Source organism: Zootoca vivipara, chromosome 14 (assembly GCF_965207765.1).
Source record: "Zootoca vivipara chromosome 14, rZooViv2.hap1.1, whole genome shotgun sequence".
NCBI lineage: Eukaryota > Metazoa > Chordata > Lepidosauria > Squamata > Lacertidae > Zootoca > Zootoca vivipara.
This window is the reverse complement of record NC_142597.1, coordinates 32,923,990-32,943,077: the sequence shown is the minus strand read 5'-3', so window position 1 is coordinate 32,943,077 and position 19,088 is coordinate 32,923,990. Positions and strand designations below refer to the sequence as shown.

General features: G+C 46.4%; 1 protein-coding gene across 1 annotated transcript; it reads right to left on the bottom strand.

Moving 5' to 3' along the window:
* Positions 1–5,085: 5,085 nt before the first annotated feature.
* On the bottom strand, positions 5,086–18,835 carry LOC118097249 (uroplakin-3b-like protein 1). Its single transcript, XM_035139982.3, has 6 exons — positions 18,525–18,835; positions 15,110–15,259; positions 12,728–12,953; positions 11,090–11,166; positions 9,732–9,861; positions 5,086–8,982 (listed from the first exon to the last, which is right to left on the bottom strand). Exons 1-6 carry the CDS (start codon positions 18,700–18,702, stop codon positions 8,877–8,879), a joined length of 867 nt encoding a protein of 288 aa, XP_034995873.3. The 5' UTR covers positions 18,703–18,835; the 3' UTR covers positions 5,086–8,876.
* Between the last annotated feature and the right edge of the window lie 253 nt (positions 18,836–19,088).

The following is a 19,088-nucleotide window of genomic DNA, read 5'->3' as shown; positions in this document are numbered from 1 at the left end:
TTCCCATCTTCCCCGACCACTGGTCCTGTTAGCTAGGGATCATGGGAGTTGTAGGCCAAAACATCTGGAGGGCTGCAGTTTGGGGGTGCCTGGGCTATGCTGTACCTCCACAATCAGAGGCAGAAATGCTTCTCAATACCAGTAGCTGGAAGCCACACTATGGAGGGAATGCTCTTGGGTTTGGTTTCCGCTTGAGGGTTTCCCATGGGGGCACCCGGTTGGCCACTACAAGAACAGGATGCTGGACTCGATGGGACATAGTTCTGATCCAGCAGGTTCAGATCAGCCAAGGTTGATCAGCCAGCAGAGCTTCAGATATTTCCTGGACTACAACTCCCATCACCCTGGCCGTCGGGCATCCTGGCTGGGGGATGGGAACTGATGCCCGGCACATCTGGAGGGGGGAGTCATAGACGTCGCCCATGTTGGTTGACAAGGGAAATAATAAATAAATAAATAAATAAAATTGGGCCAGCAAAAGAAGAGTGGCAGATAGAATCCTAGAGTTGGAAGAGACCACAAGGGCCATCCAGTCCAACCCCCTGCCAAGCAGGAAACACCATCAAAGCATTCTGGACAAATGGTCAAGCCTCCGCTTAAAGACCTCCAAAGAAGGAGACTCCGCCACACTCCTTGGCAAGATGAAGAGGACGGACTTTGCAGAACTGGCGAAGCTGACAGGAAAAATCTGAAACCAGCATGATCAAGTATTTCGAAAGGACTGGAGCAAATTTATACGATATCTGAAAGATTATTGGAAGCAATTAATATCACTAGCAGGGTTGTCTGAAGACTTGTAATGATAAATTTCCTCTATATTTATTTAAATTTTGAGCCTTTTGGAATGAGTGTAATTAGAACTGGAAAACGTACAAAATGCAGTGATAGAAAACTTAATTCTGAAAGCCATGGGGTGGGAGAGAAGGAAGTCGATAGGGCTAGGCCAGGGGTCAGCAAACTTTTTCAGCAGGGGGCCGGTCCACTATCCCTCAGACCTAGTGGGGGGCCGGACTGTATTTTGAAAAAAAAATATGAACGAATTCCTATGCCCCACAAATAACCCAGAGATGCATTTTAAATAAAAGGATACATTATACTCATGTAAAAATACCAGGCAGGCCCCACAAATAACCCAGAGATGCATTTTAAATAAAAGGACACATTCTACTCATGTAAAAACATGCTGATTCCCTGACCGTCCGTAGGCCAGGTTTAGAAGGCGATTGGGCCGCATTCGGCCCCCGGGCCTTAGTTTGGTGACCCCTGGGCGGTAAAGCCAGGGCGATAAAGTGGATAATGATGATGCGAATTTATAAAAATCAAAAAATATATAATTATTTTTATTTCATAAAGTTTATACACCTGTCTGGAAACCTGGAGTTCAAGGAGGACCAATGGTCTGACTCAGTTTAAAGCATTTTGCTTTGCGATTCTTTATGATTCCAGTTGGCGATCTGGGAACTGCCGCTATCTCAGCCCCTATGTGTGGACCAGCAGGGAAGCGGGTTCACTGATGCCAGCCACAGCGGGCAATCTCACCAAACCAGTGGCAGAGATGTAGGTTAAAACATATGCCCTAGGCGTCTGTCTCCCCCCCCCCCCAGCCATCAATCACTCTGGTCCATAAGAAGTGAGAGAGGATGTGCAATTGGTGATAAGGAGGTCTCCAAGCAACAGGCAGAGCAGATGAAAGAGGTTGCGCTCAGCAGAACTGTGTAAATCAGCCTCTCCTTTTCACTTTTGTCAGAACGTGGAAGGGGTCACTCTTCCAGCCGGTTGCTCCGCCAGGCCATTTCGTCTGGCTCTCTCCTTGAGGGCTCGAGTCATCCCAATGCCACTGCCCTGGTGGTGCTAGCTAGCAGCAGAGCCAACCAAAGCAGGTGTCCTGGTTTGTTGCACCCCACAAGGAAGGTCCAGGAAATTTGAGGCAGGAGGGTGGCAGCATCGATCCTTTTTGAAAAGCTACGGGATCTGAAGAACAGAGGCGCCGGACCTTTGGATCTCGTTGGCTGGAGTTTAGGGTGAGTTAAGGTTAGCAAACAGCTTGCGGGCAGCTTTCCCCCCCCCTGGATTAAAAACCCAAGGCAGAGCGGGATTTGAAAAGTAAATAACTTATTTCTCATCTCTTAAGAGCAGCCCGGGGGCTGTGTTGCCAAATCCTGGAAGACCTTTAATCCTAAATCATTTGGGTTGCTGGTGTTCAAGGGTTTGGCAAATTGCCCTTCTTGAAGAGATCTGCCCTAAACCAAAAGTATCTAAAGCTCAAAGGACTGTTCTTTTTTCACATATGGCAGGACTTTATTTCCTATACATTGAAGCACATGGTCGTTCAGTGTCATCCATGTATGCTCATCTAGCTTGTTTAAGACTATATAGAACCTTTATTCTACTTCTTTTTATTTTTTAATAAAACTTTATTACAGTGGTACCTCTACTTACGAATAACTCTACTTACGAATGGAGCTCCGTCCGCCATCTTGGATGTAGTTTAGATAGGATTTTTTTCTACTCATGAATTTTTAGATAGGGTTGCTTCGACTTACGAATTTTTTCTCCCAATGCATTCCTATGGGATTCGACTTACAATTTTTTTCTACTTACGAATGTGTGTTCGGAATGCATTAAATTCGTAAGTAGAGGTACCACTGTATTTGTAAAGGGAATGTTTGAACAAGTTATTACTTTATTTTCCATTTGGGTTTAAATTTCTGGTTCTCTCTCTCTCTCTCTCTCTCTCTCTCTCTCTGTGTGTGTGTGTGTGTGTGTGTGTGTTTCTCTCTTTGTTATGTTTGCACTTCATTTTTGTTAATCACAAAAAACCCTGGAGGCACCAAGCTGGAACTGCAGGTGATTTCTGTGGCATCCAGAGGGACCGCAAATTCATTTTGCTGGTACACTTTCAATATCTGTGTGTAGGTTGTGCTGTGCGTGGGCAGAGGGACTCTCCGGATGCTAAAACTACAAGGTTTGTCTTCAATATTAGCACAGGTTCCTGGGCAGCAGCGGATCTTCCAAGCCAGCCCTTCCCATGAACCTGAGGCACCTCCAGATGTTGCTGGACTACAACTCCCATCATCCCTAACCATTGTCCACACTTGTTGGGGCTGATAGGATTTGTAGTCCAACAACATCTAGAGCAGTGGTTCCCAAACTCCACCCCCCAGGGCCACTTGGAAATTACTGGGGGTCTTGGAAGACACTTTAATGGTGGTCTTATTTTCTCCCAGCATGTGATTATTGACTAATAATAATAATAATAATAATAGCTTGTTGCTTTGTCTTGCTCAGGGCAACCCAAATTGATTTCAAACAAAACAAACAAGCAGACAATAGATGCATAGCTGCCAAGTTCCCTGTTTTTCGCTGGAAACCCCCGTATTTTGTTACCGTTTCCCACTGTTATCCCGAATTGATTATATCCCATAAATATCCCGTAAAGCTCCTGCCGGCGGCCATGTCCCAGCTCCTGGCTGTCTGCACATGTCCGGACATGCGCAGAAGCGACTTCCGGTGCCCAGACATGCAGACACGGGCGGCACTGGCACCGGAGGTCGCTTCTACGCATGTCTGGACATGCGTAGAAGTGACCTTCGTTGCCCCGCTGCCGTGTAGAAGCGACTTCCGGTGCTGCGCCGCCGCTGATCCCGGATTTTTCAATCCGGGAGCTGGAGGGTTATGCTTAGATGCATTAAAACTACAGTGGTACCTCGGTTTATGAACACAATTGGTTCCAGAAGTCTGTTCATAAACTGAAGCGTTCCTAAACTGAAGCGAACTTTCCCATTGAAAGTAATGGAAAGTGAATCAATCCGTTCCAGATGGGTCTGCAGTGTTCGTAAACTGAAAATTCATAAACCGAGGTGTTCATAAACCGAGGTTCCACTGTAAGTGGAAAGAGATATTGGGGGGGGGGAGGGAATGTGGATCCCTTGGGGGAAGGTAAATAGCCAAAGAATCAGCTGTGTTCAAAATGTGAGGCTAAACTCCAGCAGGATAGAGCTCCAAAGAGCAGAGTTTAAACCAGGGTTTTCCAAACTTGGGTCTCCAGCTGATTTCAGACTACAACTCCCATCATCCCTAGCTAGCAGGATCAGCAGTCAGGGATTATGCGAACTGTAGTCCAAAAGCAGCTGGAGAGCCAAGTTTGGGAAACCCTGGTTTAAACTCACAAAAGTCAAACAGCCCTTTTAACCCATTTAGTTGCATAAAGCACTCAACTTCTTCTAACTCTTTTGCAACAAACAGACTACACAATGATTAATAAGTTGGAAATGCTTTACTTACAGCTCATGAGATTTCATATGGGATGCCTGCCCCCCCCCCAAAAAAATATTCAAAACAAAACAACAGAAGCCAATAAGCGTTCAAATTTTGGGGTGCCCAGAGTTAAAATCTGAATTCTAAATTCCTCTCAAAATTTGAATGCCAAAATGGGAAGCATGTAATGTTTCTGAGTATTCATTTCAGGGCCGCTTTGAAGACTTTGACCTGTTTGCCTAACTGTGCTGAGGATTTTTTTCCTTACAATCAAGCAGTATTTAAATTTTATGAAATAAAATAAATAAATCTGCAGAATCTTAGTGAATTCATTGATAGGATGTGATTGACCCACTTTAGTTCTCATTGTTTATATTTATTTTACAGTCTGATCTTCTTTCAATGTGTTTTTATGCAACATGCATGCAACCCCCCCCCTCCCGCTGCTCTGGGATTCATTGTGACGGAGGAGATGCTATAAATATGCTGAATAACTAAAACAAGGAAACGTACAAAATGGCCCTTTCTTTAGGGACATGAATTAGGTGAACAACAGAAGACTCACAAATGCTTATTGACTTTCCTCAGCGTGAGGGTCAAGATAACAGAAGAAAAGGGACAAAGACCACCCCCAGCTCTACTGAGAAGCAGTACCCCTCCATCAGCACAGTTGAGAAATGGGCAACTTTTGGCATCTCCTCTCCTTGAATTGTTCCACCCGTTGCTCATTAGAAGAGCCTGTAACTGGGCACTTGCATATCTCCTCCTCCCTCCCCATCCATTTTCCTTTTGTGTCGTGCCTTCTGAGATTGTAAATAAATAATAATGTAGAAACCCCAAAACCTTTCTTTCTGCCTTCTCACAGGAAGAACACAACAGAACAGCAAATTTAAGATGGAAAGGGAATCAAGATAAGGCTTTCCACACACCCAGCCTGTCCTCTTTCATCCACCAGGACTCTTGGAGACTCCATTTTCCATGGTGATTTAGGAGAGTGCATTGCCTCAGCCATGTTTGGGCTGGTGAAAAGCCAGGGGCTAGTGGCCACGGTCCTCCAGGAAGTCCAAAGGGTCTTGGCTTATTTCTTGATTGTGTACACCCTCCTTTTAGGAGGCTTCATTTGTGCTGGGCTGATACTGCAGTTCCTCACTTTAGAGTAGGGAAGGTCGAGGATTTCGAATGAGCCACGTTGGAATGGGGAAACAAACCAATTTTGCAGATCACAGCTATTGGCCAGTTATTGCATCTCTCCAAATTTTGATGTGACTCAAAAATGTGCAAATATCCAAGATGCTTGATATGTTGTTGTTGTTGTTTAGTCGTTTAGTCGTGTCCGACTCTTGGTGACCCCATGGACTAGAGCACGCCAGGCACTCCTGTCTTGCACTGCCTCCCGCAGTTTGGTCAAACTCATGTTCGTAGCTTCGAGAACACTGTCCAACCATCTCGTCCTCTGTCATACCCTTCTCCTTGTGCCCTCCATCTTTCCCAACATCAGGGTCTTTTCCAGGGAGTCTTCTCTTCTCACGAGGTGGCCAAAGTATTGGAGCCTCAGCTTCAGGATCTGTCCTTCCAGTGAGCACTGAGGGCTGATTTCCTTCAGAATGGATATATGATATATACGTGCAAAATATGTTGCCATTCCTATGTAAAATTTGCCTTTTTAAATATACTTTAGTGCAAAAACACCTGTGCTTTTCTTTCTTTCTTTTTAAAAAACCCATTTGATACAGAAATAGGGTGGAACAGATCAAAGAACGGAAAATGTGCAGAATGAATTGGTAATAGTTCTATTGTGCGTATGAATGAATGCTCACACTGTTGTCTTTTAAGAAGAAATCACGGTTTGCTTTCAGTTAAACGATACTTAATGGGTTGGTTATGGGAGAGGCAACTAACCTTCCTTGACCTGAGGGCCACATGCAGTCTTGGCCAACCGCCCCAGGGGGTGGGGGTGGTGCATGCCAGTGGTGGGTGTGGCCCAAAGTGGGTGTGGCAACACCTCCCACCTTCCTAAATTGTCTCCACCTATGTCAGTACTGAGTCCTCCACTTTTTCTCCTTTTTGCCGCTGCCAAATTGGGGAATCAGGGAAAAAAAATGTTTTGAGGAAGGGCCGGTAAATTAGGCTCCATGGCTGGGGATTTGCCACCCATTAGAGGGACCCAGGTGGCGCTGTGGTTAAACCACTAAGCCTAGGGCTTGCTGATCAGAAGGTCGGCGGTTCGAATCCCTGTGACGGGGTGAGCTCCCGTTGCTCGGTCCCAGCTCCTGCCAACCTAGCAGTTCGAAAGCACGTCAAAATGCAAGTAGATAAATAGGAACCGCTACAGTGGGAAGGTAAACGGCATTTCCATGTGCTGCTCTGGTTTGCCAGAAGCGGCTTTGTCATGCTGGCCACATGACCTGGAAGCTATACGCCGGCTCCGTCAGCCAATAATGCGAGATGAGCGCGCAACCCCAGAGTTGGTCACGACTGGACCTAATGGTCAGGGGTCCCTTTACCTAGGTTGAAATATATACTCCCCCACCCCCATTGCCTTTCTGCTTCCATACATAGGATGATCTTAGCATGTTCTGCAAAAAAGACGGCAACACAATGATCGTAGAGGGGGAAGGAGAATTATAAGTGTGACGCCAAAAAAAGACCCCTCTCTTTTGGATTCACTTGCTTGGCCCAAGCAGTAGAGGAATCCCCAAAGGGATGAGCCAATTATTTTGACTGTTGGGCTTGTTTGATTGCGGGAAAGGTGGCCATTTGATGGTGTGGTGTTTTCAAAGTGTAGAATTATAATGTGTCGTCCAGGAGCACCTAATCTGTGGCCCTTCAAACGCTCTTGGACCCTGTGAAGGCCTGGGTAGCTCAGATGGTTAGAGCGTGGTGCTGATAACGCCAAGGTTGCAGGTTCAATCCCCGTACGGGACAGCTGCCTATTCCTGCATTGAAGGGGGTTGGACTAGATCAGGAGTAAGCAATAAATTGCAAGAACTCAGGCCAAAAGAAGATGATTTCAAAAAAAATTCACAGGGTTTTATTGATTTGATGTGGAGTTTAAATGGGAATCAATCCCAATGTTGAAGGCAAATAAAGATAAATTCCAGTAAAAATCAGGACAAGGCCCTGTTTCGACTATTCTTCATCGGCAAAGATTCACAGGTCAAAGTGTACCAACTATGTTTGCCTTGCCTTGGCAAACAGACTTGGTACACTCTGACCTGTGAATCTTTGCTGACGAAGAATAGTCGAAACAGGGCCTTGTTCTGATTTTTACTGGAATTTATCTTTATTTGCCTTCAACATTGGGATTGATTCCCATTTAAACTCCACATCAAATCAATAAAACCCTGTGAATTTTTTTTGAAATCATCTTCTTTTGGCCTGAGTTCTTGCAATTTATCGCTTATTTCTGGACTTTCCCAAGAACTCCAATTTCCACTCTAGATCAGGAGTAGGCAACCTAAGGTCCGGGGGCTGGATGCAGCCCAATCACCTTCTCCTCAAACCGGCCCGCAGATGGTCCGGGAATCACCGTGTTTTTACATGAGTAGAATGTGTGCTTTTATTTAAAGTGCATCTCTGGGTTATTTGTGGGGCATAGGAATTCGTTCATTTCCCCCAAAAAAATATAGTCCGGCCCACCACATGGTCTGAGGGATGGTGGACCGGCCCATGGCTGAAAAAGGTTGCTGACCCCTGAACTAGATAATCCTCAGGGTCCCTTCCAACTCTAAGGGATTCTAAGGGTGATGAGGGCCCTCATTCTCACTGCACCTTCCTGTTTTGCCTCAGGCGGTAAAACGGGATGAGCTGCCCCTGGATGGGAGTTGTAGTCCAACCGTACCTGGAAGTCCACACCCTTGATTTCTCCATTCCGCAGCTTTGAATGGTGCCTGCTCCCGATTAACTAGGCAACAGCAGGTTAAAACGATATAGATTATATTTTAATAACAGTACCTCCAGACTTCCCAGCCGACAGGCACCATCTTCTAAGAGGCACTCAAAAGCCTCTTTTTAAGAAGATGCCTGTTGCTCCCACCGATGCCTGAAAACAAGGTGTGCGTCCCTTTTCTCCTGTGAGGTATTCCTTTCAGGTTCAAACAAACCCCATCCCATTCATCAAACAAAGACGTCTTTGGTGATTACTCTGCCCGCAACCAACACATCTAGGATGCTTAATTGGAAAAACAACAACCCCGAAAGATCTCTCCCTGCCCCCTGCCCCCCCATCTTTTAAAATGAGGCTGCCCCCAGACTTATTCGTTCATTGGGAACAGCCTAAATCTGCTGCTGTTTACATATGGAATTATTTCAACGTTTTAAGACGTAACCACCGTTGCACTGGATCCTCCCTTGGGCAGAAGGTGCCGCCAATATCCATCTTCAGTGAAGAAAACATCCCAAAGTGTGTAATTCACAGATGATCGCTCAGTTTTTCCTCTGCCCTCCGCCCCGCCAACTCCTCTGAGCTCCTCCAAGAGGATCTCAGGAATGGGATGTACGTCCAGAGGTCAAATGTCTCAGCAGAGCTCCTTGAGAGATTCTAACGGATTGAGGCAGCCACAGCAGGAGGGGAAAGGGAAGATGGATACCGTCGACAGATCGTCCTGAAACAGAGGGGCTCACAAGTTTCGGCCAGGCTGGTCATATATATGGTGGGTGGTGTAGCGGGTGATTGTCGCTGGATCCCTCACGGTGACAATCTCGGCACTGCCGCAGACGTCCGAACTGTGGGAAAGGAATGGCAGAAGGAAGAATGAGGTCGATACGGGCCGTGAGGGTTGCGTAAGGTCGGGTCGGGCCTCAACCTCACTGACGTGGGAGAGGCAGTGGTGGTGTAGTGGTTAGAGAGCTGGATGGGGACCTGACAGAGACCAGGATTCAAATCCTCCCACCTGGCCACGAAGCTTTAACTGGGGGATCTTGGGGAGCAGTCCCTCAGCCTAACCTGCCTCAGAGGGTTCTTGTTGTGGGGATTAAATGAGGATAACAATATACACCACCTTGAGCTCCTTGGAGGAAAAGGTTGGGTGTAGACACAGTTAAATGGAAAAGAAACAGATATGTTTCACAATTAAGCTGTGGAAACTCCTGTATTACTTAAATACAGGAGGCAGATCCAGCCGTTGCTGCTCACTGCCACCCACCCACCCTTGTGGATGTCTCCCCACCACATTGCCTCCTCCTCCTCCTCTGCTGGCTAAAAATGCATCAAATATAGGAATAAACATTTGCCCATTCAACTAAGTCCTACTCAGAGGCGACCCATTGAAATGAATGGACCTGCGTTACCCATCTCCATTCGTATGTTTTGGGCATGACTAACGTCGGAGGCAACCCCTTTGCTCCAGAAGGCTCAAATAAGCAAGCCAAGCTGCAGACGGCAAGCAAAGGCCCTTAACTCCAAGGTGGCACGACCATCGGGTTTCAGACAAGGCCATAGTCAATTCCCTCCGCAATTCTAAATAGAAACGTACTATTTATAGACCAAGGCAGCAATGAGGGCAGCCAGCAGGATGGCACAGAGGATGGAGAGGATCGTGGTGATGGCAATCATTCCAGCGCTCCGTCGCCCGGGGGATGTGTCAATCGTCTCAGGATCCTTCCCTGATAAGGACAAGAGAATACATTTAAAGCTGTAATTGTCAGATGGGCCGTTCTATTGAAAAGTGTCTAGAAAGAATGGCATAGAGTCTAGAAAGGTTGGTGAGCCCTGATTCCTGAGCATCGCAACCAGGGGTGGGGGGAATATTTATTTATAATAATAAAAAATGTTTGCCACTGCATCACAAAAGTATAACAAAGTGGTTTACAGCAATAAAGCCATATAACCATACATCAAAAGCATAAAAAGGTTAAAAACAAGAAAGTTAAAAACAGACACCAGTAAATGGTAATTGCGTGCATAGGCCTGGCAGAATAGAAAAGTTTTCAGCAGGCGTTTAAAAGTTGCCACTGAAGGTGTCTGCTGAATCTCCAGTGGCGGAGAGTTCCACAGGACTGGGCCCATGACACTAAAGGCTCAGTTTCTCGTTGTCAAATGAGCCTTGCCAACTTCAAGTGTGACTAGCAGATTATCTTAGTGATCAAGCCTGAGGTACCCTGGACCTAACTTGTTCAGGCCTTTGTAAATTGAGACAAGGGCCTTGAACCTGGCTCAGTAGTAGATGGGCAGCCAGTGCAGCTGTTTTAACAAAGGTGTTGCATGCCAGCCGCCTCCATCAGCAACCTGGCCGTCAGCGGGAGCATTTGAACCCGTCCCAAGGGCAGCCCCACACAGAGCGCGTTGCAGTAGTCCAGCCTTGAGGCTGCCAACGCATGGACTGCAGTGGCCAGGCTATCCCTGCCCAAGACCGGCCGTAATTGGCAAACCAGGCCAAGCTGATAAAAGGCACCCCTAGTCCTTCGGTCCTCTAGTGATAAACATGTACAGTGGTGTCTCACTAGACGAATTTAATTCGATCCATGGGTCAATTCTTATAACGAAAAATTCGTCTAGCGAATCCCATAGGAATGCATTGAATTTTTTTTGTTTTATTTTTTGCCCATAGGAATGCATTAATTGAATTTCAATGCATTCCTATGGGAAACCACGACTCGCTAGACAAATTTTTCGTAAAACGAACTCGTCTAGCGAGGCAACCTCCGCTCAAAAAATCATTTCGTTAAGCGAAAGAGTCGTCTTACAGGGCGTTCGTCTAGCGAGGCACCACTGTATCTGCACACAGTGATAGGGAGGCATTTGATGGCATCTGCAGTGGTCCTTTTGAAACCGAGGGGTCTACAATGTGCTTGTCAGTGTTTGGATTGCACCCAGCAGGCCCTGTTCAGTTACCTTGGATCAGCGTGATGGACTCCGACCATCTCGACTCTGCTGTGGGGCCTCCAGAATTAAAGGCCAGAAACTTCACCCTGAGAAGAGAAAGGTAAGAACTTGATGGACTCGGGACAACCTCTTCCAAGCCACGTGAATAAAGGAAGGATGCTGCCTGGGACTGAAAGAGACCATTGGTCCTTCTGACACAGGACTGTTGACACTGGCTGGCAGCATCTCCCTCCAGGGTTTGAGATAAGGGGCACCTAAAAATGATTTACAGATGGTACTTAACTCCGAGTAGACTTGCTAGAATATATAAGTCTGAATCAGGTAAGTGTTGGAGATGTAAAGAGGTTGAGGGTACGTGGTGGACTTGTAAAAGGGTAAAAGAGTACTGGGATATGGTATATAGTGAATTGAAGAAAAATGTTTAAAGGTACATTTTAAAGTTAAGGGGCACCCCCTGAGTCCTCCCTGGAGATCGTCAGGAGCTAGGGCCAGGGGTAGGTCAGCATTAAAACACCCGGTGTCAGTGAGATTAGCCTTTTTCCCTCCAAGAAACCAAAACAGCGCAGGCCTAGTGATCACAGCAATTCTATCCAGGAAGTCTTGCCCCAATGAGGCAGTTGTAAGGACTGAAAGTCCCTTACTTCCCACAGCTCTCTAAGACTCATCTCCTCCCCCAAGCAATCTGAGACTTCCTTGCTGGGCCTGTCTTTGCTCTGCCCTCTTCATGCCTCTTCTGGTTCTGGGATACCAGGGGGGGGGGTGAGCTGTTCACAGCAGGAGGGGGAGACCCCCTGGCTTCTTTAGCAGCCTGCCTCATCTCTGCCTCTTTGCTGTCCTGTTCTCCAGCCTCCTCCTCTGCCTTTCACCCTGGACTCTCTGCCACAGCCTCTTCCTGCTCCCTAAACTCTGTTACCTCTTCAGTTTCTGACACCTCCTCCTCTCAGTCCTCAGGACTCTCCCCAGATAACCCCCTGCCCCCACAGGCTGGAACGTGTCATGTGTTTCCCCCAGAAAGCACAAATATGATATATTTGGCTCTAATTTCATTTTTTTTGTTTCACAGAATTTATACACCGCTGAATTGCAGAAAACAAACAACCCTCAAGGCAGTTTACACAAAAAAGATAAAACAATCAAAATTATCATTTAGGAAAATCAAAAGCGATATTGTAGGACTTCTGAAAAGCTGAAATAGCAACAGGCCAAAATAGATTGAAACTGGCACCAACTTTCTAACAGTGTACTGAATCAAATCTCCTCCCCTTCCACCTGTCCATTACATGTCAGCCATCAAATGCCATTGGATGTCAACAATTATTTACTGGGAGAAAAATAGGACCATTAAGTTGCCTTCCAAGACCCTCAGCCATTTTCAAGTGGCCCGGTGTGGTAGTGTTGTTGGTGGGGAGTTTGGGACCCACTGCGCTAGATGTCATTGGACTCCAACTCCCATCATCCAACCACACCTGGCAAGGCTTCCTGTTGAGGAGGGTTGCACCAAAGGGAAAACAAACAAGCAAACCCTTTACCCAGATGTAGACAATACAGTACTTTAATTCAGTACTGGTTTAATTCAGAAAACAGAGACACTATCAGAACTTTGAGTGGCAGGTGTGGGGGGGAAACCACCTGACACAGGTAACTCACTTGTAGGGCCCTGGCTCAGGCAGGGGGCCGTTGCAATCTGGTCTGGTGGGATCTGTCTTGCAGTCGACTTCGTTCCCCACCCGCAAGACAGTGAGCTCGCTGCTTCCTTCCGCTGGGCAGGGGTAGTTTGCTGGGGCAGTGCCCAAAGTCATGTAACAGGAATTGTTATCAAACGATTGATAGGGCAGCTCCTCAGGGGATCTGGGGATGGCGCAGCTTTCTGCTGCTGTAAGGGGCAATAAGGAAAAAAGGGATTATTTGCCAGGCCTTGCTGGGCGACCCTTACAAGAACAATGTGGCAAAAAAAGTGCAAGCTCAGGAAGAAACGAACTTCTTTATATGGCATAAAGCAGGCATCCCCAAACTTCGGCCCTCCAGATGGTTTGGACTACAATTCCCATCTTCCCCGACCACTGGTCCTGTAGCTAGGGATCATGGGAGTTGTAGGCCAAAACATCTGGAGGGCCGCAGTTTGGGGATGCCTGGCATAAAGAGACAATAGAGGATGATCTGGCAATGCTTGAGATGCAACAAAAAGAAAATCTCTTAAGATTCCGTCAGGTTCTTGAACCAAAGTGGGAGGGAAGACGTAAGAGAAAAAATTATGAAGGAACTGGTGGAATTTCTGGAGGAAAAGCCAGAAGTAACTATGGATGGCATGGGTGGTAGGCAAGAAATATTTGGGAATGCCTTGGTGGCTGAAATGAGGCAGAAATTACAGCCTCTGAGACTAATAGGAGATTGTGAGGAAGGTGAGCTGGATTTTAAATCTGATTTAACTGATAGCTGCCTTCCAGTGAAATTTAAATGTGCCAAAGTTAGGAAAAAGAATGGAAAATAATTATTGCATATGTGCAAATGTAACTAAATGGATTGGCAGGCTTTGACTGCACATTTGCAATCAGCAAAATTTGGGAAAAATTCGGAGAGGAAGAGGGAGGAGGAGGAGGAGGAGAATTGATGAAGTATGGTATGTGTGTAGAAATGCAGGCGATTTTTGTTAATACAGTGGTACCTCTGGTTAAGAACTTAATTCGTTCCGGAGGTCCATTTTTAACCTGAGGTACCACTTCAGCTAATGGGGCCTCCCGCTGCCACTGCGCCGCCGCCGCCGTGTGATTTCTGTTCTCATCCTGAGGTAAAGTTCTCAACCCGAGGTAGTACTTCCAGGTTAGCGGAGTCTGTAACCTGAAGCGTTTGTAACCCAAAGTGTTTGTAACCCAAAGTACCACTGTAAAAGGCAGCGTTTCTCAACCGCTGTTCCGCGGCACAGTAATGTGCCGCGAGACGGGGGCTGGTGTGCCGCGGCGTGCGGCGACGAGAAGGGCGATTTGCTGCCTTGTCACGTGCCTGGCGGCCGCCATTACAGAACACTGGCCCACCGGAAAGGGCTTCCAGTCTAGTCCCGCGAGTGGCGAGCGCAGCACAACGCTCCTTGGCCAGCCAGGCTAGAGCGCGAGAAGGCGGAGAGCAGGCCCGTTCCTCCCTGCGCACCCCAACCGCCGCCAGAGTTGGAAGGGACCATGCAGTAAGCGAGGCGGGCAGGAGAGGCGGCCCAGGATCAGGCCGAGCGGGCGCGGAGCGGAGGCGGCGTTGGCCATGGCCCTCCGGCGGCGGTTGGGGTGCGCAGGGAGGAACGGGCCTTCGCTGCGCCCGAAAAGTGGTGCCTCTGAGGGGAGGGAGGTCTGGCGGGGGGAGAGAAACACCCGGGACACGCCTCTTTCCTCTCGAGGGGAGGGGTCTCCTGTGAGCCCCGCGTAGCACCCTCGTTCCCGCTTGGGTCGCGGAGTCGGGGGCCCTGCGAAGCTCCCCTCGACCCGAGGGCTTTTCATTCTGCCTTTTAGCAGCGCTGTAAGTGGCCCTGAGGCCTTTGGGCCTAATGCCGGAGTCTCCTTCCCCCCATTTCCCCCCTAACGCCTGAGAATGTTTGTACTGTGTGGCAAGGAAAAAAAAAATTAAAAAGAGCCACCCAGGCTTAAAGTCAACAAAGGGCATTAACAAATGGCCTATATATAAAGAGAATTACTTTATATATAGTCAATATAGGCACAGAGTTAATTTTTTAAACTTTTTTAATGGTGGTGTGCCTCGTGATTTTTTTCATGGAACAAGTGTGTCGTGGCCCAAAAAAGGTTGAGAAACACTGGTATAAGGTACCAGAAGAGGGAATGAAGGGAAGTCATGAGGTGTAAAGAACCTCAAAGATAAGGTTTTGAAAGGTGTTTGTGAATGGGGATTGGGGGGGATTTGACTTTTGTAGTTAACTGTGGAAATTAATTGTGAAAAAGCCAAAAAAAATTGATTTACAAAAAAAATAAAATAAAAAAGAGCTCCATGGAGAAAAAGGCGGGATATAATTGCAACCAATCACACACAACGTACCGCTGCTGCGGGCGACCACCAGCCATATCTCTTCGGTGGCACTGACAAACTTGTTGAAGACGCAGCGGGGTTGTTCCAAAGTGAAGGTGGAGGAAGTGATCTTCCCGGCCAGGTCCTTGGAAGTGAGGCGAGGCGTATATCCTACCGACACTAGAGAAAGGCAACGAGAAAAGGAAGTGAGTTGTGCATTTTGCTTATTAAAGTTTTTTTTTTTTAAAATCCCACTCTTCAGCAGAAAGTTTCCCAGAACGGCTTGCAACAGTTGATAATAAGGTGCTTGTTCTCAGCCTCACAATCTGAAGGGCGTAGCACAAAAGGAAAAACAGATTGGGAGGGAAGAGGAAAAGAACGCAACTTCAGAAGAACTGCTTCTGGAGTTGCGTTCTTTTTCTCTTCCCTCCCAATCTGCTTTTCCTTTTGTGCTACGCCCTTCAGATTGCACTGCTTCTGAAGTTTGGATGTCCTTGTAAGTATTCTCCCCCTTGTCATTACGTTCTTCCCGGGAGGCATATTCTCAGAGGTCTTTATTTTTCTGACTGATGGCAGAGACCCTGTACTCCATCTCTTCAGCCCCAGGACAGCTATGCAGGAAAAGTCCGTGCAGAATCAGATGATAATCCGTTTGGTGGAAGAGGGAGCAGGCTTGTTTTCCTGCTGCTCCAGAGGGCAGGACCAGAACATATGGAATCAAGTTACAAGGAAGGAGATTCTGACTAAACATTAGGAAGAACTTTTTGGCGGCAAGAGCTGTTCGACGGTGGAACGGACGCCCTCGGAACGTGGTGGACTCTCTGTCCTGGGAAGTTTTCTACAGAGGTTGGGTGTCCATCCGTCTTTAGCTGTGACTCCTGCATTTTGCAAGGGGTTGGACTAGAAGATCCTTGGGGGTCCCTTCTAACTCTATACTTCTATGAATCTGCAATACTGTTATCTATGGAAAGCATGTTTATTCAACTCCTCAATTCTCACCACATTTTCTGATGGGACTCGCCTACCGTTTGCCCTCCCTGCAAATTCCCTTTCCGTAAAGGAGGAAAGAATATTTAGCACACTTTACCCAAGACTGTAAAAATGTGTGTGGCTTGTTTAAGGACTTGTTCCACTAAAACAGGGTTGAGGGGAGAGAGATGCCTGGTCTACTGGCCTCATTGACCGCCCCCGCCCTCTTTGCCTTTCTACCCTTTAAGTTACTAAAACAATGTATTGCATTTTATGGGGGGGCATAAATTAGAGAAATCCAACGTCTACCTTTCCGAGGCTTATTCTCTAATTCAAAAAGTTAATCCTCCTCTGGAATCTTAGCCACCCCCTCACCAAAGTTTTCACCCCCCAAAGACACACCACCCTGCCTCTTCTATTTTAATCTTTTCTCAAGAGGTCTAAATTCTTTGCCACCTTTCCAAACTGATGGCATGTCCCTGGGGTGTGCCAACTGGGTAAGGGGAAATCTGGGGAGGGAGGCGGGAGGGCTCTATAAACAAGAGGTTGTAGCTGTCATTTTATTATTTGTTTCGTTTATCAGTTGCTTCCCACGAAACATCCCAATGGGATTAAACATTAAACCATCATAAAAGGTATCAATAAAAACAGCACCAACCAAAGCATATACTGTATATCAGTGGTGGCCAACTCCCAAGAGACTGTGATCTACTCACAGAGTTAAAAACTGGCAGTGATCTACCCCCTTTTTTTGGGTTCAGGTCAAAGTTGTTTAGCTTTTTTTTAGGAACGAGGAAGGTCCATGGGGGGGGGGGTTCAGGTCAATGTTGTTGAGTTTTTTCAGGGAGGAGGTAAAATGTTGAGCTTTTTTTAGGGGAGCCACAGTTGTTCAGCTTCTTTGAGGGGAGCCAATGATCTACCAACGATCTACCACAGACGTCCAGTGATCTACCGGTAGATCACGATCTACCTGTTGGACATGCCTGCTGTATATAAACTATTCCAAATCTTGCTCCATTTTTCTTAACTTCAGCTGGGCCACAAAGTCTTTGTTAATTATATAGTTTTAAACTGTTTTTATTTAGTTTTTCAAAAGTCTTGTCTGAACACTGCTGATGTATTCTTTTATTAATTTATATCGACTCCCCCTCCATTATTTTTATAAATAAAAATTTAATATTAACAATATATAATATTATATTTTATGTAAACTGCTTAGAGATTTTTTCAAAAAAAATTTTTGGGGGTATTTCTAACATTAGTCCTACACAAGAGCACACCCACTGAAATTAATAAACCATGGCTCGTAAATTTCAAAAAGTCTACTTTGTGTAGAACTTCTATTTATGTTTGTTCATAATAGAAAAAAATCGTTTATAAAAAAAAGTGATGAAGAAAAAAGTGAATGAGAATAAAAATAAAAAAAAATACTCAATTACATTTCCATACATTGGAATACAGATGTGTTTAGCCTTATTATGCTATTACAAATAACTTTATCTACAACCTAATATATTCTGTATAATTTCTATTCTGCAGAACTTAAGGTACAGTCACAACATTAGTGGGCACAGACTCGTCGGATGCAACCTTTTAACATTAAGAGGTGTATGCAATTTTACAAATAAAACCAACAAATAAATGTCTTTGTAAATTCAGGAGCTGCAGTGCATGGGTGGGAGGAGGCATTCTCTGTAGCAAACCCTAAACTGCAAAACTCCTTTCCCACAGAGGTGTGTCGAACACCTGCATTATGTATCTCCCATTGTATCTTAAATACCCACCTCCAGACCACAGCCTTTGACGCCACAGATACACATATATTAGGACTCAAGCTATTCTCTTGACATCCATTTGTTTCTTTTCGTATTGTATTCTTAAGTTGTTGTCGCTCGCCCTGGAGCGAATCCCAGAATCGAGGAATTGTAGAGTTGGAAGGGACTCTGAGGGTCATCCAGTCCCACCTCCTGCGATGCAGGAATCTCAGCTAAAGCTTCCATGCCAGATGGCCACCCAACCTCTGCTTAAAAAACCTCCAAGGAAGGAGAGCCCAGTATTCTCTGTTCCACTGTTGAACAGCTCTTACGGTCAGAAAGTTCTTCCTTATGCTTAGAGAGTTCTTCCTGATGTTGAATTGTTAGTGATCTCTCTCTCTCTCTCTCTCAAAAATACATTTTACAAATAAATTACTGGTAATACTTTGGCCACCTCATAAGAAGAGAAGAATCCTTGGAAAAGACCCTGATGTTGGGAAAGATGGAGGGCACAGGGAGAAGGGGACGACAGAGGACAAGATGGTTGGACAGTGTTCTCGAAGCTACGAACATGAGTTTGACCAAACTGCGGGAGGCAGTGCAAGACAGGAGTGCCTGGCGTGCTCTGGTCCATGGGATAACGAAGAGTCGGACACGACTAAACGACTAAACAACAACAACAAATGTTCCCATAAATTGAATAATGCAAGGAGCATCCCTACCTTTTGCAGCTGCGATGCCAATTCCCATCACCAAGAGTATCCCAGAGAAAATCATGCTTCCCACAGGTTGTCCGTCCTCCTTGTGGGTCTCGCACACAAAAACGCCACCAGGAGACTTGAGCAGAAAGATGCCTCCTGGCCCTATTTGTGATCCTTCCCCACTGGGCCTCGCCCACATTTGTCATTCAGTTTTTAGACAGCTGTACTTTAAAAAAAAAACACAAAACAAAACCAAACCCTCCATACACACGGGCGAGGGCTGGCAGCAAACAAGTCCGGCTTGTTTTGGAGAGCGAGGGATAGATGGAGCATGAGCGATCCAACCGACCGTGCCAAAGAGGGGTGTGCCTCCCGGGGGGTTGGTGGGAGCGAGAGAAGGTCCCTCACGTGGATTGGCATTCTCTGGGCGTCACTTAGAGACACTTGGTTTCTAAAGGCAAGAGGGGAATCAAGAGGAAGTCATGCCTGCCTCAGAGGGGTGACACGTTCTGGCCTGGCATCCTTGAGCCTGAATGTTGGTAGATTCGGGGGCAAAATGAAGAGAAAGCAGATAGAGAAAAAGTT

What these genes read in the sequence shown, in the direction of transcription:
- LOC118097249 (XM_035139982.3), bottom strand. Translation starts at nt 18,702, where the DNA reads ATGTGGGCGAGGCCCAGTGGGGAAGGATCACAAATAGGGCCAGGAGGC. An exon ending in CCTGAGCCAGGGCCCTACAA is followed by an intron (nt 11,167 to 12,727) that starts GTGAGTTACCTG and finishes TTCTCTTCTCAG; the next exon opens with GGTGAAGTTTCTGGCCTTTA. An exon ending in GCTGCCTTGGTCTATAAATA is followed by an intron (nt 8,983 to 9,731) that starts GTACGTTTCTAT and finishes CCTTTCCCACAG; the next exon opens with TTCGGACGTCTGCGGCAGTG.